Here is a 23280-nt window from a genome sequence, read left to right as displayed (position 1 = left end):
GCTTTTGAACAGTGAAATTGGATTGGGCCACTGAACTCTCAGTGAAGTCTTGTTGTGCTTTGCATGTCCTGTGAATAGTTGTTTTTAATACTTGCATGTCCATGCATCTTCAGTTGGACAGTTTTAGAATTGAATTTGGAGCTCTTTATTAGCTGGTGTCAAAACTCCATCTAAATTACCACAACAAAACCCCTATCTTGTGTGGGCTCTGGACTGTGTGTGGTAACCTTGAAGGCTCCCTTTTTATGGCCCATCCTTCAGTAGGTGGGATTGGGTTCCCTGTTATCCTTGCAATGATCTGGCGGCCTCTTTCCACATTTTGGAGAAATGTTAGACTGAGGTTTTTTGTTTTGTCCTCCGTTCCCCTACCCCATACTCTGTACACCTGCAGCATCATACCTATTCTTTGTTTTTTTCGGTAAAGTCCCGTAGGTAAAAAATCAAATCAAATAAATGAACTAAATTAAATCACGGCGTTTCGGGCGCAACACAAGTGTCCTTCAGGTGGGGACAACGTAGCGAAAGCAGAACCGCTTACCTACGTGACTTTACCGAAATACCAAAGTGTGAATCTTTGCAGTCACGAAAGCTTCAAATCTAGAAGCATCATACCTATTCACTTGTACAGGTCAACACTGGAGCAAAGCCAATTGCCTCGCTCCAAATTGCGAATTGCTCTGCTTGTAAAATGTCATTTCAGATTTTATTTGGAGTAATTCTGAAGTAAGATTTAATACTGCTTTAAAAATGTTTCCCTTGTCAAAAAATATTTGCATGATCCAAAACTGGAAATTCCAATTTTAGAAAGTGATCCATCACCGTTGTCGTTGAGTTGTAGAGGTAATGATTTTTAGAAGCCGCCTTGAAGTGTTTCACATAGGTGATAAATGCTTTAACTTCACTGCTATTGAAATGAGCCCAGGAGCCAGCACGAATAAAAAGGTCATTTCAAAAAATGTAGCACAAAAACAAGCGGACCAATAATTTTCAGCTGTCAAGATGCATGCCTACAGCCCACAGATACTGGGAACCAGACGATTGCAGCAAATTATTTATTTCACAGTTTGTGTTTTTTGGGTTAAATAACCACCACATTAACCCAGGCTAACTGAGCATCACCAGTTCCCACTGTCGTTGTGAAACAAGTTCAGGGGAAAATGTGAGTCTATTAATTTACTGCGTGACTGGTGCAGCGACCTCTTCGCTCCCCACCCTCCTGAGTTCCCGAGCTGCCGAGAGCTCGGTTGTGTGGATGAGTGCTCTGTTAATGAAGGACTTTGCCTTCAACGTACTTTGTACGGCACTTTTTCATTCGACTTGCAATGCATGCTTTAATTTTACAGCGATGCACCGACCTCAAAATTGTTCACTTGAATCCGTACGTGCGTTGCTCTGTGGACTTGATCTTACAAGGGACATTCCGTGAGCCAGCAAGGGTGGTTAAGAGTAGACGTGAATTGACTTTCGCAGTTCGGTGACGCTTGATGCCATGAATTGCCGGGTTCAACTATGGCCCCGTTACTTATTGGTATTAAGAACGGGCTGAGATTTTTAAAGCTTGGTTATTACATATGAATGCATGCGAGTTTAAAAACGGTAAAGAACAAAATGATCAATTCTTTCACGCGTGGTGTTTAGTTTTAACATGGTGCCTACATGGGGGTGTCCAAATTGGTCTGTTTTCTCGATCATGATCTGTAAATTCTTGACCGTACTGTTTCTTCATTCCATATCTCGGAGTTGATGAGCAATGTGCGCGTGTCGTTTGTTCGATGCGGTCGCTCGCAGGTGCCAGTACGGCTGGCAGGGCGCGTACTGCGACCAGTGCTCGCCGTACCCCGGCTGTGTACGCGGCACGTGCCGCGAGCCCTGGCAGTGCAGCTGTGAGACCAACTGGGGCGGCCTCCTCTGCGATAAAGGTGTGCGCTCGCCATCGCAACGCCCCCCCCCCCCCCCACCGCTTCACCATGAGCTGCTGCATATCCTCGCATCGCCACTCGCTGTTCGTGTGCCCCCTCTGCTCATTTTTGACACGCGGGCGCTGATCGGCTGTCGTTATTTTCATTGGTAGATCTAAATTACTGTGGCACGCACACTCCGTGCCGGAATGGCGGGACGTGCGCCAACACGGAGCCGGATGAGTACACCTGCGTCTGCCCCGAGGGGTATTCCGGCACGACCTGCGAAATCGGTACGTTACGCGTCTGTTAAGCTGCAGGATCCGGGAGAAGCATCCATTGTCTCTTTCCTTCTTGACCAAGCCTGCCGTGGAACAATCGAAAGCGTTTTTTGCTCTAATGACTTTCACAATGCTGCAGCTTTGCTGTGGGAAAAAAAACTTTGAGTGCTATTTCATGGGGGAGGGGGGTAGTTTAGTGGGGGAAGGGTGGGAGAGATCTTACTCGTGACGTCTGCTCCGAGGGTTCTGTCTGTCCCACCTACTGTGTTCCGCTCTGCTGAGAAAAACCCCTTAACGTGTTTCCTTGTATTGAGCACCTGGCTCTGTAGTTGTGTTTTCTGAGTTGAGGGTGGCTATGGATGGGGGAGAGTGCTGGTGTGGAGGTTGTGGTCTGGGTGGGCCATCTGCAGGCTTCATTCTCACGCTATGCATGTTTGGGTCGCAGCTGAGCAGTGACCTCCATCCAAGGCTCTTACTGGGGACAAAACTACTTGGAGTTGTGCTTAACTTGCTGAAAAGGGACATTGGAATGAAGGACGATGGGTCCACCTGGGATTTAGCATTTCCATTTCTGCACGTTAACAGTGTTAAAGGTTAAGATAAGATAGAGGTTAAAGGTAAGATAAATAAGATTTAAACTTGAATTGAAAATGCATTCTAAAAGAGGTGTTCAAGGGACATTTCATTATTACATCTTGATTAAATCTATGACGGAGAGACTCGTAGTTAAGTTTTTTGTTTGACAACAGTCTTTCATTCCCCTGCCACACACTATGAATGCTGAGATGTCACTATTGTGGGTGTCCAGATGAATATGCTTGCATCCGCATTTTAAAGGTGAACATGTAATCAGTCTGACGGATGCAGAAAGTGTGGAAAAGGCAAAGTGCGCCCATGCCCCATTTTTTTATCGTGGAACTCTGCCCGTTCCCAATGTGGTAATTCCACATTCATGTGGCGGGGGGCAGGGTAGCAGAGGAGAGCTGCAGGTAAAAAGAAGCAATCTGATTTCGTGGATAGATAAATATATAAATAAATTGGGCTTGGCACAAGTGTCTCCTGGAAGCAAGTGGAGATGGCGAATGCGAGCGGTACACGAGGCAGTTGGCTACGGGTGAGGCGCCACAGCTATGCGTAACACAACCCGTTGTTTGTTCAGCGCTCTGAAAATTATTTTCTCTCCTGAAATTCCCTCCCACACAGCCGAGCATGCCTGCCTGTCTGACCCCTGCGCCAACGGCGGCAGCTGCCACGAGACGCCCTCGGGGTTCGAGTGCGTCTGCGCTCCGGGCTGGACGGGACTGACCTGTTCATATGGTAATGGACACGTGGGGGGAGACTCTGTCTGGGGTTGCCCTGAGGGGCGGGAGGGGGCATTGGCCTTCGTCAGCCCCCCCTTTCCTTACCCCCATGCTATCGTGAGATTTAAGTTCACGGGAACGAGATTCGTGTGGTTTGCGTCCAAACCCCCCCCCACACACCACCTCGAAATAAATGCATTTCTGGCAAATAGCTGCCCCCTTTCCGCTGCCCACCCCCTCCACCACAACACACAACCTACAACTTTCCCTTCTCTGCCAAGGAAACTGAAGCCATACCCAAAGGGAATGACTCTGGAAAGTGATCCGTTTCTATTGTTGGTGCGCACTTTAAAGGCTACGCCGGTGCCACGCGATACGCCGCCAGCGAACCCAATACTCTCGCTGCATTGTCCGCCTCTAATTTATCACGCATGATTAGTAGCATAATTACAAATAGATCTAATAAAGGATTTAAAGCATTGGATACATTATCTGTGCGTAATTAGGACGTATGGCAGCCCTGTCCCCAGGGACAAAGGGCTGTCTGTGGTTTTCGTGACTCTGCCCCTGATGGGTGGCAACTACCTCCGATCAATACTGCAGCGGTCCCACGGACTAGACTTCAGCTGCATTTGGTGCTAAAGATTGATTCGCTAATCTTTTGAATTGATTTTTTTCTAATGCTTTTTTTTTTTCATTTGAGCATTCGCTTACCATAATGGATGCCTTGTGTTACGAGCACATTACGGATAATCTCCTGTGCCACCTGCGTGTGATTTGAAATGCAGCTGCACAGTAAAACACGGCACTTAATGGTAATGGTGTGATGCGAATGGGTGGGTTTTTATGATTTGTATGGCTTGTCTGCTGAAATACAGTGGTTATGGCTTAAATTTGTCTTTGCAGTTGCATTTACCATCACCCACTTCACCTTGAAGATGTGTATTGGCCCAAATTCTGTAACTAGTAGGGTCCCAGTGCAAGCCACGTCTCCCCCAGCTATCTTTATTTTTGTTGTTTACACTTGGACGCATCTTTATTAACCGGGCGTTGGTGTCATCCTCGCTTCTTAACGATGCCGTCTCTCTGCAGACATCGATGACTGTGCCTCGGATCCTTGCGGGAATGGAGGAACGTGCCGAGATCGGCTCAACGATTTTGAGTGCCGGTGCCCGCCACAGTGGATGGGCCGCACTTGTCAGCTCGGTACGCATGCCACAGTGCGGGAGGAGAGTCCCGCTCCCTGCGAGTGCGGACTAGAGGGCACAGTACACACGGCACATCTCTGCAATTTGTGCCACCCTAGCAGTCTTAATTTGGCGATTTTTTTTATCTTGTTTACTGTAAATGCATAAAATTGCTCGACTTCCACCAGGTCTGTTTTGTTATTTTGTGTCGTGGCGTCAAATCGATAGCAGCAGATTTCTGAATAATGGGTGAATGTAGTTGCTCATACCATAATTCCAGGGCATTTATTCACATTTGACTTTGCCACTGGTTTATGGCATCTGTTGAAATTCTGCAAAATCAACTTGTTTCTTTAAACTGGTTCATAAAATATTTTATGTTCCAGGGGTGAGAACAGTAGTGGTGATTGGCACACTTTGCTGTAAACTGGGCTACCTGAGTTTCTGTGTTTTGGCTAACCTTTGTGACGAGTGACAGCTGAATGAGTCCTGAACCACCACCCTTGGCCACAAGGCCGCACTGAACTGCGTGGTTGACTATGGTCAACACTTGATAACTTAAACGGCATAGGGGAGGGGGGGAAGAGGCCTTTGTCCTTCAGTATATTGACAAAAGCCTAAATAATACATAAATGTTCACTGTCTACCATTTCATTATTTTCATTCTTAACAAATATGCACAGTTACCAAGAGCGCAGGCTTATTTGCCTGCAGGTCAAGTCGCCCATGGCAGTTGCATCAATTGCCCCCCTGTAAAAACCGTCTATGTTGCATGCAGATGCGAACGAGTGCGAGGGGCAGCCGTGTGTGAACGCCAAGTCCTGCCGAAACCTGGTGGGCAGCTACTACTGCGACTGCCTGCCGGGTTGGAGCGGTGCCAACTGCGACATCGGTGAGTAGTCCCCCACCGTGACGGCGCGCACCGCTCTTCTGCCGGGTGGCGATGCTCATCATTCTTACCAGGTGGTTGTTAAGGGCCCGCCTGGCCTTTTGCTGCTTTGCGAAGCGTGCCATGACAGTTTGGGGATTTGACATTTTATACAAGGAAAGGTCCTCATTACGATCTTCTTGAAGTAGTTTTCTATAAAATCTTGACCCCCCCCCCCAAAATAATTAATTTAAAACGTGTTTGCTTTGTGAAAGTTGAACTTGAGAAAAAAAGTTCCACTAATGGGCCATGCCTGTTGTTGGTTACGCTTTCGTGTAGACACACCTGGGTTGTGCTGGCATCTGCCCGCTGACAGGTGTTGAATGTGATTACACGCGTACCGCTGTTTGTGGGCATTAATGGTTAACATACGCAGTTGGGGCGAGGTGACGCGCGCAGAGTGTTGGTGGCATTCAAACACAGCTGCGTGCATTCACCTGCGATTGTAATCGTTTGGAGGAGCTGTAGGCATTTTGCAGCTGTAGGGTGCTGTGCTGAGCTTGTGTTAATGTGTGTGCCCCCAAGTGTTGTAATATGACGTGTGGTGTTTTTTAAGTGGTCCTTAAATGGTATTTTAATTTCTTTTAACATTTCTTTTCAGACATTAACGACTGCCATGGTCAGTGCCAGAATGGTGGGACTTGCACGGTAAGGCCTACTCCATGCTGAATTATCTTCCTGTATCGCGTGCGCACGCACACAAACACACGCAGGTTCCAGTGTCAATCCACAACAAATCGAAGCTGCGCACTTCTCTAAAATTTGCTCTCGTGAGAAATGTTGTGACTTTTTTCGATACATTTTTTTCAAGTGTTTCTAAAGAGCAAAACTGCTTTTGAACATGGTCAAGCAGCGAGTGAATGTTGTGGTTGCAGCTGCGTGACAGGCGATGAGCTCCACTACCGATCAATCCGGTCAGGCTGGTCACGGGTACCAGCATGTGCCACCATTGCGTGGTTTATAAGATTTCCCTAAAGTTAGGCAGCCTTTTTTACCCGTGCCCAATGCCTATACCTGGCCCCTGCTACAGCAATACAAGGAATTGGAGCTGGGGTTGATTCTAGGACAAGTTAAATTTAATGCGACTTTATTTTCACCTATGTGACTTTACCAAAAGAACCAAATAGTATGGATCCTTGCAGTCACGAAAATCTAGAATGTGACTTGGTCCTTTTGCTGCCACCGTTTACACCAAAGGGTCTTGTGCAGCCTGGGTTTTGCAAGCCATCCCATTTTATCTCTGCTCGAGTGATGTTAATCAGAATTAAACACTTTTTAAAACTGTAGTTCTGCAAGTTAATTTAAAGCACTGCATCACACATGCATACGTATATAGCGGCGATGCAAAGCAAAAGCCTTTTTCGTGTCTTTTTACCACAGGACCTGGTGAATGGCTACCACTGCACATGCCCGCCAGGGTACACGGGCCGCAGCTGTCAGCAAGAGGTGGACGAGTGTGCGAGCTCGCCCTGTCTGAACAACGGGCAGTGCCAGGACCAGCTCAACTCGTTCCGCTGCCTCTGCCCAGCCGGCTTCTCTGGCCACCTGTGTCAGGTGAGGGAGGAAACGTTATTTGTGTAAAAAGGATGGTGCCATCGCGCACAGCCGCCTCCAGTCAATGGCGGGTATAAAACCGTGTGTAAAATGTTGTTGGCATGGTAATGACGCGCCCCTCTGGTTCCCCGCTGTAGTTGGACGTGGACTACTGCGAGCCCAACCCGTGCCAGAACGGAGCACCCTGCTTCAACCTCAATACGGACTACTTCTGCAGCTGCTCCGAGGACTACGAAGGGAAGAACTGCTCCCGTCTCCGTGACCACTGCCGCACCAGCACCTGCCAAGGTGAAGCCCCCACATTGCCCTCGTGTGTCATGAAGCGTGAGGCATTACTCGGCACCGAATTTTTTTACTTGACGTAGCAGAGGTTTATTCACTTTCATCCGACCACTGTCATCTACATGTTGGTTGACCCAGCGCATCGTCCTTATGAGGTTGACAACAATGAGCATCAGTGTGAAATGGTGTGCATCCTATATCTAATATGGGGAGACTGGTCCCCATGATTGGAATGTGGAATTTTGCATTGCCTAGTTAAGACCGACTGATGGAATTGCACAGAATAGACACTTTGACCTCTTGAACTTTGCAAGTGATTTTTCTTAATGACCGCTTTTGTCGCACGGCAGTGATTGACAGCTGCACGGTGGCGGTGGCTTCCAACTCGACGCAGAGTGGCATGCGCTACATCTCATCGGGGGTGTGCGGTCCTCACGGCCGCTGCGTAAGCCAAGGCGGTGGCAAGTTCACGTGCTCCTGCGACGAGGGCTTCACCGGCACCTACTGCCACGAGAGTACGTCCCCTGTCCCTTGCTTAAAATACACTTGCGTAATTCTTAGTTGCCTGCTGTGTGATAGTGTTTGTTCACTTTGAGCTAATGTGCATTCTTCCCAATTCTTCCCATCTCTAGACATTAATGACTGCACTGTCAATCCTTGCAAAAACGGGGGGACTTGCATCGATGGTGTGAAGTCCTACCAATGCATTTGCCACGAGGGCTGGGAAGGAGACGTCTGTGAAATCGGTAGGTATACTCTTTAACATTGGGTGTTAGTTATGCTTGCGCATTTATGTATGCCTTTCCTACTTTGAATTCCGTGTGGTGAACCTTGGAATGCTGCATTGTCTTAGGTTGTTAAAATGTTAATTTTGCTTTCTTTGTTTCAGACACCAATGACTGTTCTCCAAACCTCTGCCAGAACAGAGGACGCTGTCGAGACCTGGTTAATGACTTCTACTGCGAGTGTCGCAATGGGTGGAAGGGCAAGACCTGTCACTCAAGTACGAGCTGTTTATTTACTCAATAAATGTGTGCGAGTGCGAACAAGTAATGGTGACCTGAAATGTCAAATGACTTTGTGGGGCAACTTGAACCGAACCTTTTCTTTTGTCAATGCACATCGCGTAAAATTGTCCACGTACATGCAGCGTGGTGGCATTTGGAGTACATGCTTTAATCGTCGTCTGGTTGTGTCCGTTCGTTCAGGGGAGAGGCAGTGCGACGAAGCGACTTGCAACAACGGCGCGACGTGCTACGACCGCGGCGACTCGTTTGCCTGCCTCTGCCCAATGGGCTGGGAGGGTGCCACGTGCAGCATCGGTAACGCTTTGTGTGCCCGCATTGTTGACCACGCATCCAGAAAATGTGCTCCTCCTGTAGTTTGTGTTGGGAGGAGCACGTGGTGGGGGGAATTATTGTGCCCACTGCCCTCCTTTTCTGTTGAATGTACAGTTGAACCCCTATTAATGACGGCCCCTGTTAACGACCAATTGCTTAACGATGGGCCTCCATAGAGCCCAATGTGGTCGCTTACCAACTTCCCCTGTTAACACCGGGCTATTTGTAGGTACAGTAATATTAATTAATGCAATGATTAACAATGTTTCTTTTTTTTATAGTGTGTTTTTTAGAATATTTTTATGTATTCATATCCATTTAAATATTATAAAGTGACTTTTTGGGGTGAAAAAGGGTAACTTTCAATGCTGTCCAACCGAATTAAGCCTTTAACATGTATTTCCTATACTCTTAACGACCAAATCACTTAACAACCGGTTACGTGGAACCAATTTCTGTCGTTAAGGGGGGTTCGACTGTAATCATTCTTTTTTTTTTTGCTCGCAGTACGGAACAGCAGCTGCGCTTCAAACCCGTGCATGAACACTGCCACGTGCGTTGGCAGCGGGGACTCTTTCACCTGTGTCTGCAAAGAGGGCTGGGAGGGACCCACCTGTTCTGAAAGTGAGTGCTCCATTCCGTCATTTCCCTTTCCCATGCCCATGAAGTAGTTCCGTCGTTTTGGTTTAAGTTTGAAAATATTGAAGTGCATGGCAACAAATGTATCCAGTTACCGTGCAGTTTTTATTTTGGCTTGGCCAACTTTACATGTTTTTTTATATGGGAATGTGCAGTTGAAATGGCTAAACGACGCGCTTGTGGTAATACGTATTCTGCGGCCAATGGGCAGTGGTTGCAAGTCTTTGTGGCTCATCCCAGAAATAAGGACAAAGCCCACACGACTTTACAGGTTTGAGCCTCTGGTTTATAAATCAGATTATTCCGTGGTGCAATCTATTACCGTGGGAGGGATGGCGAGAGGTGGTTTGTGGTTTAACACTGCGAACTGCAAATGTAATATGGTAACCAGTCACGGCTGACATTACTGGCCATGAGTAGTAACTTAACCTGTCCGGGGCTCTCCTTAACCAACCAGAACTGACCAGCGTGGTCATGTATGGTCATACAACCCTCATGACCAGCACACAGGAGTGTATTGACAAAGGACTACATTGTCAATGTTTTGTCCACTACCTATTAGTAATTGGAAGGGGGGGGCAGGGTTGGTGGTATTGGTAGGATGGAGGTGCCATGGTGGAGATGTTAACTACCTCTCTTGGTAAGCAGGAGGTCGTGGGTTCGATCCTGACCCTGATGCCTGTGTATTTGAAGTTTTATGTTCTCCCTGCGGTCACGTGGCATTTTCTCCCAGGTCTTCGGGTTTTTCCCTCCGCATATGGAAACAAACGTTTAGACTATTTGGCTACTATACATTTCCACGTGATAAGCCACTTCATTGAGGTGTCATTTGTGGCCAGGTCGCTTCTGAAAAAGAGCTATATAGCTCGTGGGCCTTACCTGGTAAAAACTAATGTTTTTTTTTTAAAGAAAGGCGACAGGAAAACGCCATGAATTTTTAAAGACGCTGTACACTTGCTACTGTTCCAGCCCTGAGGGATTTCTGGAGAGGGAATGTGTATTCCTTTTGCTTCTTTCACAAGCTCGTGTGCAGCACAATGCACCACATTATCGGTCACTATGGGCACAGAGCAAACATTTGAGCCCCCCGCCCCCTTTTAAGTATCATCGCGCCGCTTGTCATTTCAACAAAACGTGAACTGGGAATCTTATTCTGATTCTTTTCTTCTTTTTTTTATTCGCAGACGCCAACGACTGCAACCCACATCCTTGGTGAGTGGAAACTTTGTTCTCTTCATCCAAGTTAAATGCGTTTTTCTTTTTGTGGCCTAAGCCTTTTAATGGGGACAATAGAGGCCTTCATGTAGCGCTGCTGTGCCACATGGTGTGCAAATAGAGTCGATGCCCTCGCTAGCACCGTTGAGATGCACATCCGAGGCCGGCCATCAGCAGTGTCAGATGTGTCCCCCCCCCCACCCACCGACCCCCTTTCGCCCTGGCGAGCCTGGCTTGATTTACCACGCTTTTGAGGTTACTGGGGGTTTGTCCTTTTCTGCATGAAACGATTTGCTGATGGTTGTGCTCTGTGTAATCTCTGCAGCTACAATGGTGGCACTTGCGTGGATGGTGAGAACTGGTACCGTTGTGACTGTGCCCCCGGATTTGCTGGACCCGACTGCAGAATAAGTGAGTCTCTCGTTTTGTGCCTCCTTTAATCCCGATTCGCACCAAAGCCACCGATGCGTAATTGATGCAGGATTTCCATGCATCCACACACACTTGTTGCTGTGCAGCTGCCAGACAGTCCATTGTTTTCACAGCAGTGCTCAATCACCACTGCTAGGTTTACTGTCAAGTCGCCGCTTCTGTTTGTGCTGATATAGGCTTAATAGTTATTGTTTTTAGCTGGAAATAATTTCACGCAAGCTGACGTTAAAAACTCCTTGTTTTTTTTGTTATGCTGCAGATGTGAACGAGTGCCAGTCCAACCCCTGTGCCTTCGGGGCGACGTGCGTGGATGAGATAAACGGATTCCGCTGCCTCTGCCCCCATGGACGGAGCGGCTTTCGCTGCCAAGATGGTGCGTTGATCTCCTCCGATGATCATTCTCTATGCGCCTGGCAGCATTCTGCTCCACCAAACGCACCCCTCCTGTCTTGCTCATTGTGCAAAAAAAAGCAATGACATTCAATTTGAACGATCCTTACGTGACTAACCGGCAGTGTGCCCAACTTCAACGCTTCACCGAAAATTGCTTGTGTTGTAAGCCAAGCAGAATGCTGGCCCGAAGGCTGTTTATACATCGGACGTATTGCGTCTCGCAGACACAGCAGCGTAAGTGACTCCTGACTCTGCTTAACAGTTTATGCCAAGCCGTGTCCGTGGAACGGGAAGCTGTATGCCAGTGGTGCCAAGTGGGACGACGAGTGCAACCTGTGCCAATGCCTCAACGGCAGGACCAACTGTACCAAGGTGGGACCGGAGCTCTATTTTACACCAGTAAATGTAAATAATTGTGTAATAAACACTCGTATTTAGGAGTTGTGGAATTCTACTTTATGGTACACAAACAAAGCTAGCCTCTGGTGTAAATGGATTGTGCTTCCCCCCCCCCTCTACTCCAAACATTATTGCATTTTTATAATAGCTATTGCGAATTTATGAAATGTGACCTTTTATTGAATCTAACAATCTCTTTCCCCACCAACCCCCCCCCCCCCCCCCCCCCTTTTTGACCGTGGATGTCTGATGCAGCTTTGGTGCGGTGGAACTCTGTGCCTGACCAGTGGGAAAGTGGTTCCCGGCCCCGACGCTCACCGCTGCCCCACTGGCCAGAAGTGCATGGCAACGCCTGCCTCCTCATGCCTGGCAGCACCGTGCGACTTCTGGGGCGAGTGCTGGCCCCGGCCCGAACCCACAAGAGTGAAGTGTCGGCCCAACCATCCTGGCCACGCCGATACAGAGCCCTGTACCCGCCTCGCACTTACCCTCGACCTCTTTCATCTCCAGCCGGTACGCCAACCCCACTACTAGAGACTATCCTGAAATCACAAGGGTGTAGATAGTTGAGATGTTTGGGAGATTTTAGGGGGCGGTGAAATTACGTGCGATTTTTCGTAGAACATTTTGCGGCAGGTCATAGTTGGTATAATAATTGTACAATAAACTTTTAAAACTAAATGAATTTGACGGTATAACAGAATATGCACTGCGGTGTCCTCTGGTTTTTGAACATGTTTTATGTAGTCGGCCCCACTGCTGGTGCTGTAAACGGTTACGTCCATCCGCTGATCCTTGTGAACTCTGGCGCAGGGAGCATTGGTGGAGCACGTTTGCTCAGAAATTCGTCGTCTCCCCTTCTTGCGGGATCTGGCACGAGAGCGACCGCTCTACATTCTGTGCGACGCATCCGATGACTCGGATGGCAAGGTGGCGGTGGCCGTGGTACGAGTCGCACTCCCGCAGCGGCACCTTCACCTGCAGTCACAAAACGGCGGTCGCTTGATGGAATCCACACTGGATGTGTAACCCAGAAATGTTGGGTGATGTACTCGCATTTCTAAAGGCTCTGCAATCAAAGCTCACTTAAGGGTGAATTTAACCTCTTTCTGCAATCGATAGTGGGTGTTGCTATCTTTATGATAAATCTGCAGTATCCTTGGAGATACTGAGCCTCCGGATGGCTACATACGGTGCAAAAGAAGTTCTACATACATACCTGAGCCACTATTATAGAAATATGGTACTTTTTTACCGGTGGCACCAACAATAGAGATGAGCAGTGAAATCCCTTGCATGTTCAAGGAGATAAAGTTTTAGACTTGACCCATTGAGGCCATCACATTGTGAGAGTCATTTTAAAGTCTGTGCTATTGTTTGTTACTAATTTTGTGCAACTCTCTCGCGTGTCTCAGTCCACGGAAGAGCAGGTGGGCGGGCTGCGCGAGGGTGCGTTTGTTCGCGACGTGGTGGCACGGCTGCTGAACGCCTTGCGCCACGGCAATGGCACGGTGTTGGCGGCCATCACGGAGGTGCGCGTGGAGACGAAGAGGTCAAGTCAAACTGCAGGCTCAGGTGAGCCTCTCCATTGCATTGTTCCAGTAGCAAGCAACTGCCTCGTTAGAATTAAGCCAAGCCCCTGTTATTCATCTTTGCATGTCCTCAAGAATAATGACGTGCTATTTGTCAGTTTGTGTAAAATACTTCCCTGAGAAAACTTGTGTCATGAAGGGGAGACAATCTGTATAACCAGAAATCATTCTTCTATATCTCGGCACAATTGTTTACACGTTTCAAAGCTGCCGACAGATTATATATATATATATTTTTTAAACGGTGTGGATTTTTGGCTTTATCGATGCTCTCTGCCAGGTTTGCGTGCATGCTTCAGGGGTCACATGGTCATTCCTGTTCTCCTCAGATTATCTGGTGCCAATCCTGGTGTCCCTGCTGCTGGTCGCCTGCCTGGTGTGCGTGGCCACATTTTGCTGCTGCTGGCTGCGGTATTACCGGCGGCGGCAAGACAAGCGTGCTGGCATCCCCGAGTGTGAGGCTGGCACCGCGGCCAATAACCAGGCAGAGAAGCTCAACCAGATTATCAACGACTTCGGCAGACCTGGCGGAGGAGGTGATGGAGGTGGTGGAGATGGCGGCGATGCGGAAGATGAAAGTTTTTATAAGCTTCCTAAAGACCTCGAAAGGGTGGACATGGAGGCGCAGGAGATGGCGAAGTTGGGACGACAGCTCCAACCGCCGCCGCCACCACCACCACCGCTGGCGCAACAGGGGAAGTTCTCTAAGGCAAGATATGCCCCCGTAGAGAGGGAGGAGCCCCTGAGCACCCCCGTGAAGCAGCCGAACCGGACAAAAAGGGACAACAGAGACTTTGAGAGCACCAAGAGCCCCATGACGGCCATCGATGTTGTATAGTGAACAATTGCCTTGATTTGAACAAGAGCATTTTCCTTATTTGTCGGACTTAATTGCAGCTCTAATTAAAGATGTATTGAAGATGTTGGACTGATTCTCATAGTGATGAGGATTGGGATTGCATTTATTATTTTGTGAGATGCTGCGGACTAGGGCTTGGGGAGTTAATTTTGTACATTTTTAGGAGTGACAAAATGCCTTTTTTTTTACATGTCAAAACTGAAAAAGATCAAATTGCAGAATTTTTGCAGCAATTTTGAAATATGCAGTTTAAATTTTGTTTTAAATCTTCCCAGTTTTCTGGTTTTTAAGCAAAATAAAAAGGTTATCCGCCTAAACTCCTTGCCTTAATTATGCAACGTTGCATAATCAACACTGTGAGTTCATGATTTGAGCTGAAGATGTGAATGTTGGCTTAAATGAAGTAAATGTTACAAATGAAAAGTGACTTGGAATATTTTCACAACAACATTTGAGAAATGGTGCGGAACTTAAATCTGCTTGTTTTTGTAAATGTATGTGTATATTTGATTATTTTTTTTAACTTAAAAATATGTACGTTCTGGACAAACTTCATTCCTGTTTTGTATTATTTATGCTTCTTTGATTTTAAACTGAGGTTTTGTCGGTTTTTTTTGCGACCGTATACAAATGGCGGCCTGAATGCCACGCGGTGTGCGTTTTTTTTCCCCGATGCAATCATTTCACTGTTTGGTGCAGCACCGACCAAAAAGTCTTCACACTGTAGTTTTTACTGACGATCGCTCTAGGCTGAAGTGGGGGGCGCGGGGGGTTCTCCGTGAGCACTGAGGGAGGGGGGGGGGGCCCACAGGGCGCAGACGTTTTGGTTTTCTTGCCGTTAAGTTGCCTTCATGAAACCAACGATTTAAAAAAAATGCCTTCCAATGGTTCACCCGTTTAGACTTTGACGTGTGAAAGTGCACATTCAAGGGCACGTCTTCTTTGTACACTCACGTCTTGTTTTGTTGGTTTGCGGTAGGGAACGGTGGCTTTGTGTACGATAATAATTTGGAGCACGAACGGTGTTGGTGGTTATTGCCTTCAGCAGAAAAGCAAAAAAAACTTTATTTGTTCACGTGATAAGAGGTGCTTCATATGGATTGTTTAGAGCACTAATATTTTGTAATAAAATTAAAGTTGTATATCAAGAAGACCATGTTTCGCTATCGGATACTGTTGATGAAAAGTTGTTATTCAGTTTGAGATGCATCGTTCGTTGGAATCAAATACTTTATTGTTCATTGTGCTGCCATTCAGACCAAATAGCACCGGTTGACTTGTTAAATTTTATGTAAACATGACGTCTTGAACGGCTTATTTAAGCCGGCTTGCCCATTAAATTTACACGAGTGTCTCGTCAGATTGTTTCCTTAATGTCTGAATATCTGCAAAGCGTGTGGTGGTCCTGAGCTTTTCCGATACGAGTACTGCAGTGAAGTAGAAAATTCACGTTCCCGTGTAATGTGTGAACTTCTCTTGCACCATACGTAGCCAACCGTGTTAATCCGGGGGGGAGGGTGTTAAGGTTGTGACGAGAAATTTCACGCGTGGCAGCTGTGAACCAGAACGATGAAAGTCTGTCCCGTCCCAACTGATTTGGAGAATGTATTGCTGTATTTTTTTCAAAAACGATTCTGAAGTGTTGTGCAAGTGTACGGTGGGACTTTAATCGTAGACTGCAGTTGCAATCAGTGGAGTGATGCACTCCACTGGTACAGGGGGGGGAAAGGTCCTGGGGGTTAGTGGGGGTGCCCTGGGCTCCTGTGTGCTGTTAGTTGGCTTTCTATAATTTCCTTTCCAGATAGTGTACGTAATTTCCTACTTTGTTTGCGGATGTTCGACGTCTATTTAAATTATTAAAGTTTGTATGAAATAGCTTTCGTGTCGTCACGTCCCCCCATCTCTTGGCTTGTGCTGGAGCCTACTTTCATGATTAGTGATGAGTGTGCAATGGCGCTCTGGTAATCGGCTTCAAGGGCAACAACAGCTAAAAATCCCTGCACTTTCACCCTACTGTGCATCTTTCTCAAGCAAATGTTTATCGGTGAGTAACGACTCCCTTGGGGTGGCTGAGGATTTTTACCGAGGATGGTATGGGATGCCGTTTAGATTTGTGTAAAACAATTTTTTAAGCAGCTCTTGCCACGGAGAAGTGTTTTCAACTATGTCAACAAATGCATTGGTGGCTTTTTTATAGAATGTGTGCGTCTCCTTTTCGAAGTAGTTTGACACCTTTTTGAATTATTCCTTTTGGCGTTGTGTTAAATTGATTTTTAAATTGACCCGAAGTCTGTTCACTCTGATGCATGTCTCAACCTTTCCTCTCCACTACAGCCCCACTAATTGCAACTTCCTATTCCCAGGGGGCATGGGAACAGTTTTGAAGATGGAGCAAGCAGCTGAGAGAGAGGCCCTCCCTCCCCCAGAGGAATATTGATTTGGAGTCCGCCCAGGCGTGAGCCTCGTGCCCTCTTCCCATGCTTTGTGTGTATTTAATGTGGTGGATATGGCAAGTTGTGGTAGTAGATCTGGTGATTGTGGTTGTGGTTTTCACTGGTAGTGCTGCAGATGGAAGTAGTGGTGGTTGTGATGGTGGCGTTGTTTTGAATTTTGCAGATGAGTAATCCTAGAAACCCGTGTCTAATTGCCATTTGGGGCTCTAACAAGTAAACCCATAAAAACAAAGTTTTTCACTATAAATCCTTTATATGCGTGGCGGCTAGAGTCCTCTCGTCCTCTGGCTTGAGATGGCTGCCACCTATGCGTCAGATGATTGTCTGCCACCATTAAGCAATTGGTAATTAAATATTTAATTTGTTTTCCCTAAACAGTGTAAAATTTTGGATTTTTTTTTCACGAAAATTAATTGTCACAACGCGTCTGTGTGGAAAATGTCAGCTCGATTGGATCACGGGAAGTGGGTTAAAAAACGAGCGAAAGATTTGCACGGTCCTAAGCAAGCAAGCGAACTTAATATAAAGGATTTAAAAATATATTCGCCTGTGGAGGACGCGGGGATCCATCCCGCGACCTTTGGCATGGGAAGCGATGGCGCTACCAACTGCGCTACTCCGCCACGGCCTGTGGAGGGGTTACGCTCTGGGCTCTTACACTGTGATGTTCAGCCAAAGCCATGAATGCGTTCTGTTTGAATATATGTAAAATAATTTTTTTTTGCCTAAAAAGTGTAAAATTTTGGGAATTTTTTTTCACGAACAATAAGTGTCTGGCACAACGAGTCTGTGGAAAATGTCAGCTCGATTGGATCACGGGAAGTGGGTTAAAAAAACGACCGAAAGATTTGCACGGTCCTAAGCAAGCAAGCACGCAAGCAAGCAAGCACGCGAACTTAATATAAAGGATTTAAAAAGTACCTCGCTTTTAGGGGAGGGGAACTGTGGGTATTGTGCCCCGTTTGCATCCACGCTGATTAAGTCTACAATAATTTCCTGCCACATTGTATTTCAAACTTCCATGACTGCTATGAAGCCAAACATTGGCATGCTACCGTGATGTAATGGTTAGGACAATGGGCTTAGAATTTAGAGGTCGCTTGTGTTAATTACCGATAGTGCACTTGAAACCAAGGGCAGGTTTTTTTATTAATCCCACCGCTGGTGTCCATCCAACAGCAGTATAAATTGGGTAAAACACTTCATTCGCAGGTTCCGTGTGGTGGGGTAAGGTGTGGGTACGTCTCCCGCTTCCAATGTCTGTCCAATTTGGAAGAGCAGGCCACAGTAGCCTTGGAGGGCCTTCCTGAGCTCCCTCAAGTTGAAGCCCTTCTGTCAGCAGTGGCATGAGCAAGTCATTGCCAGGCTACACGTTTTTACGTTAGTATCCTCCACATGCATTTAAGGCTCAGGTTCTCCTAATTTCATTGTTAGCCCAACTGACCTAAAAGTAACCAACATTACTTTGACGCAGACCTCTCGATCCATTCAAAATGGCAAAATGCTGTCTTAAGCTGCACCTTGCGAATTCAATACATCCGTTGACCTCCAATTTGGGACGACATCCACATTCTCACGTTTTGTTTACTGCCACCTGTGGCAAAGCGCAAGAACCCCGTCCCGAAGCACTGCCATCAACTTGGTCTTTGGAAATCTCCCCTTCAGGCACCAGCGCCTTAATCTACCCAAATCTGCCAAGCCGCAACTCCGGTTTCTCGCTAAGAAGCCGACATCGTCCGTTTAATTCCCAAGCATCTCTTGCAAATCACCCATTGTTTAAATGCGAGTATTCTATCCTCTTCTGTTGTTTTAATGGATGTGTGCACAAGAACCCACTGCAAGGTTGGACCCGTCCTATAATTTCACGATGCAGGCTATAACAACCTCCAAGCATGCGAGATCGTCATTGAAACGGGAGCGAGCTGCAACTGTACATATCAAGATGGGAGAGATGTGCTGTAATGCTCTGTCCACTTGAGTTGTGTGCAAGGTCTGCATGAGAGGAGAGTGTCGTAAGGCTCGTGCATTAAATCGTCCCCTGAACGACTACACTCGCAAGCTACGCATCCGAATTGTTACGTCTAGTATGGATGGGACTTATATCCTATTTGGGAAAGCCATCGCAACAAATCGAACCAGGATGCAAGCCAGAAATATCTGAACGCTCATCCATCAAAGTGATGGAAGAATCCAACACCAGAATTGACACGTACAGTTTTGAACCCAAAATTGGTTAATACGAGTAACAATAAGAACCAGCTATACTCTCAACCAATACAACTCGTACAATCGTGGGTTTTGGAGAGAGAAAAAAAACGTGCATGCAAGCATTGCCTCATCTGATTACGGCACGCATGACATGTTCCGGCGTTACGAGGCCATGCTACTTGGGAGATTCTAGGCTTTTCTCCTTCAGACCCCCAGGTGAAGGGTGCAGGACTCCGTGTCCTGGGCACACGAGAGAGTATCCATCGCCAAGGTAACACCCGTTGGGGAGTTTCGCGGGCCGCGTGCAGCAGGAATGAATGTTCAGAGTGTGGAGTGCGCCCGAGTGTTTGCGCGCATCTTGTACAGACGGCTCAGTTGCCCCACGTGCCTCTTGCCCATGTTTGTCGCGATTCCGTCTCCTTGGCCCTCCGTGCTCAAGGTCGGCAAACAACGCGACGAACACTATGATGATGGCTTTGCGGTTTGACGTGATCGGTGACATAGCCACGGTGAGGGCCACCCACACATTCCATCAACGAATCGACATTGGCAAACAATAAAAAAAAAGTTAAACGTACTGAGAGCTGTACTACAGTCCCAATTTGTTTCAGAAGTTATTTCAGACGATGGGTGATTATTTTGCCGGTTTCCTGGCGTGGCAGTTGAATCGATGGGGAAAGTGAAATCTCCTTCTCACCGCCTCTGTCCACCCGACAGTGTCAAATGGGTAACACGACCGTCGATTGCCAGTTTGCGTGTGGTGGGGTAAAGCGTGGGTCCTCTCACCTCTTCCCAAATGACAGGCAAGCGTCGAAGAGTAGGCCAAAATACCATATAGAGCTCCTCGTAGGCGCCCTTGGTTTTAGCAACGATGTTGGCAGGAAATTGCAGGGTTGCACCTTTACCTGTTACATCACAGCATAGTTAAGACATTGTTAGGAATAACAAAATGCCAATTCAGAAGGTTTTACACCAGGTGTGATCCAACAGGTATCCTTTTGCAAAGGAGACCGGGAAATCTGCAATCATTGAGCTTGGCTCCGCGCCTCTGAGTTGCGGCCACTACGTCTGCAAATTTGCGCGCGTTACAAATTGAACTATTATTATTATTGCCATCTAAAATTCTCATTCGCGCAGTGTTCATGTTTTTGTTTGTTGCGATTGCACCCGAGTCAAGAGCCACATGGCTCACAGGGCTCTACCTAATAAATGAAACTGAAAACTGAGTCTAACGAAGAGACAAACTAGCCCCTCGGTGTTTATTTGACAACGCTCTTGCAATCCTGCAAGTTACATGATCTCCCCTTACATGGAAAATCGCATTAAAGTAGAAATATGTATCATCTAAAATTACATGACCTACACAAGCAGTGACGTTAACAAGCACTAGAGTTCAGGTCCCCTGTGCGCATCTGGTGTTCAAGGCAATCACGTCGGGTTGGGGCAGATGCCCAAGCAGATGTGAACGTGGCAATATATCCATAGCCGGAGAGGGCCGTTTTAAAGATTAGGGGACCGTGACAGATCAGGTGGACCTGGGAGCAAACAGTGGCTCTTCGTCGTCAGCTATTTGCGCTCGTAAACTCAAGCAGACAACCTTCGGATGCTTCAACGAGCAACATCTATTGAAATCATTTCAACGAAATGGTACAGATGAACGATGCCTCACGCATACACAGCCTTGGGGGTGGTGTTGATAATGCACTCCCTTCATATTGTTGGCAATAAAACAGTTGTTTACTTCAAAGGCGCTCGTGCACGAGCCAGACTGTAACTGGGTTTTTTTTCTTCTTCTTCTTCCGATATTTCTCCGCCTAAACATTTATTGGCAGCTCGTCGTCGCTGTGAATACTGGCGTGAGATTTCTGCGTTTCACGTCACTCAAAGCCACTTCCTCACGCCCAGGCCTGTTCCCAGGGTGTGGCTAGGATTACAATGACAATGCTGCAAAGTGACTTCATTGGGGACGAGCCTCACAAAAGGTGATCCGATGCAAAGGACACCGCACACCTCCCTGAGAACGTCGCGGAGTGAACCCCCCTTTCTAGAGAGGTAACCGGGTCTTTTCCCGCTTGAATATAAACGTCTGTCACAATTGCACCACCACGGCAAGCATTTGAAACCAATTACATATGAACACATTATGGGGTTTTCTTTTTCTCTCAAAAATATTCTACTGACAAGACGATTCAGGTACACAACACACATGATATGAAAGGGGGTTGACACCAGCACAACACACATTACGGATTAGAGTGCAATGGAAACCTGTCTAAACCGCATGTTTCATTAAACTGTTTCAATAAATTCTACAACCTCCCCTGGTGTCTTCCGAAGCGTCGATACCCCTGTAGGAGAAACAAGGGGAGGGGGGAGGAAAGGGGGGGGGGCCTAAATGCCCGAATGAATGCTCTGAAGAAGCAATGCCCACTGGAGGAGAGGTTTCTTTTTTTTTTTACATGTCAGCAAACTTATTTAGTGAACATTTTTATTTTCTTGGTTCTTTCGGTAAAGTCACGTAGATAGAAAATAAAATAGAGATAGCAGATAATTTTATTTTTTTTAAAATTCAAATAATACATTGAAAATAATAAAAGCAAAAAACCCACGACGTTTCGATCGCAACACAAGCGGTCTTCATCAGGCAGAGAGAAAAGATAGAGGTAATGTCCACTCCTGAGTGGCCAATGGCAATGATGATTATGACGTTGTATCCTTTGCACATGTGTCATGTGATAATTTCAGTATTGACTGTGCAAACGTAGATTATTGATTCGTTTCTTGAGAAAAAGTGATGATGATGGTGGAACAAACAGAAGTGGAAAGATCACTGCAATGAGATATCGGTGAAGGAAACGGTCATGCCCCATTGGCCCAAGAGGCTAAGGGACCAGAAGGAGACCTTGATTGGAAACCCAGTAACGCAATCTCTTTTTCAAGAGGGACCTGGGAAACAGATGCGAGTGCAATAAACTGCATTCACAATAAAAATTCAAGTGCAAATATTCGATGCCTCACAAGCAAAAAACCCAAATATTTAAAAACAGACACGACAATAATAAAACAGGATACAAGTGAGAGTAAAATGAGGTAGGAACAATGATACCACAACGAAAAGCTATTTCTCAGCAAAATTTCCAATTTGTCGCAGAAGCACAAGGTGCAGGCGTGAACAACTGCAGAAGGGTTATTCTTGGAGCGAGCTTCCTTTTTCAGTTGGGCATTATCCTGCCTTTTCCGTCAATGATGTTCTTTCGCCTGTATGTCAATGGCCTGACACTGTTTTAAGAATACAGCAACAAAAAAACCACACACACACACGTGGGAAAAATGTGCACTCCTCTGCATTCCTTCGTAATGAGTGCGGCAGTAAGGGGAAATAAAGCGTTGTGACCGCTGCAGCAGAGGGAAGCACACCGAATTACCACAACCTCACGGGCACCATCGCCCACCCTGTCGCACCGTCACCCTCTCGCTTATGGGCAAAGAAGGCAGACCCCCGCAACTTGTGTCCAACCTGTAAATTAACAGGAAGAGACGACGGCCCCTGATATGAATGTGGGTCGATTAGTGTAAAGCAAAGCATTGGCCAAGAATACCACACGTTTATGGCAATCTAGGGCATAAAACGTGGTTGTAAAAATGTCATGCCGGCTTATTGGATTCATTACGGTGGATGTGGTACTGTCTTACCCTCCTCGGATACAAGGTTGAAAAAGGCCCTTTTTTCCCCTGCTCTCTCTCTCACGGCTATTAGTGACCGCTGCTATTTAAGCCTGGGAAAAATTCCTTTCTACTGAGCTGTGCCCGGTCCGCTGGATGCCCGCTCCCCCGGCTGGCGTGGCCCACGCGCTCGCTCCACCAGCCATGCAGCCTCGGCGTGCCAATCCCAACGTGCCAAACTCAACGTGCCACTCCCAAAAGTGACAATCTCGGCGTGCTAAACCCGAGCACAGCCAGCCACCGCATGCCCTGCCCATAGGAGCATTGCCACGGCCACCATAAACTTACTCTCACGCGGTACATTTGACACAAGACCACCTCGAAGCACTGTCCAGTAGATGGGTTTGGAAAATGTATCACCAATAATGTCAATTACATACACGCTATTAATGCAGTGATATACACCCATCATCAATAGCCATGTTCTATCCACTGTCGGAGGCCCCACAATGTATTTGCCATCCCTCACAGCCTTGTGATACCACAATTAATTTCACTCTTGTGCATGAACTCCTTGCTCCATCTCCACAGTGATGGCACACTTGACCAAATTTGCTCCTTTGGCTACATTTCTGTCACTGGTCTCATCTGTCTGC

The 23280-nt window shown here is 46.9% G+C and overlaps 1 protein-coding gene across 1 annotated transcript in view; it reads left to right on the top strand.

Moving 5' to 3' along the window:
* The window catches only part of LOC144933439 (protein jagged-1-like), a 34866-nt gene extending 20022 nt beyond the window's left edge, over positions 1–14844 (top strand). The window contains exons 6-26 of the mRNA XM_078858186.1: positions 1789–1919; positions 2072–2191; positions 3383–3496; positions 4573–4686; positions 5446–5559; positions 6197–6243; positions 6976–7149; positions 7287–7437; positions 7782–7946; positions 8064–8177; positions 8321–8434; positions 8640–8753; positions 9279–9395; positions 10595–10622; positions 10951–11036; positions 11317–11430; positions 11713–11822; positions 12105–12362; positions 12663–12794; positions 13265–13424; positions 13771–14844. Of these exons, the coding sequence (XP_078714312.1) occupies positions 1789–1919; positions 2072–2191; positions 3383–3496; positions 4573–4686; positions 5446–5559; positions 6197–6243; positions 6976–7149; positions 7287–7437; positions 7782–7946; positions 8064–8177; positions 8321–8434; positions 8640–8753; positions 9279–9395; positions 10595–10622; positions 10951–11036; positions 11317–11430; positions 11713–11822; positions 12105–12362; positions 12663–12794; positions 13265–13424; positions 13771–14279 (2986 nt within the window). The 3' untranslated portion in view covers positions 14280–14844. The remainder of the gene's footprint in view (positions 1–1788; positions 1920–2071; positions 2192–3382; positions 3497–4572; positions 4687–5445; positions 5560–6196; positions 6244–6975; positions 7150–7286; positions 7438–7781; positions 7947–8063; positions 8178–8320; positions 8435–8639; positions 8754–9278; positions 9396–10594; positions 10623–10950; positions 11037–11316; positions 11431–11712; positions 11823–12104; positions 12363–12662; positions 12795–13264; positions 13425–13770) is intronic.
* The last annotated feature ends 8436 nt before the right edge of the window (positions 14845–23280 follow it).

This window comes from Lampetra fluviatilis, chromosome 7, assembly GCF_964198595.1.
Source record: "Lampetra fluviatilis chromosome 7, kcLamFluv1.1, whole genome shotgun sequence".
In the NCBI taxonomy this organism is placed as follows: domain Eukaryota; kingdom Metazoa; phylum Chordata; class Hyperoartia; order Petromyzontiformes; family Petromyzontidae; genus Lampetra; species Lampetra fluviatilis.
Note: the sequence above shows the minus strand (reverse complement) of the source record. Positions and strands in the feature narration are given on the sequence as shown.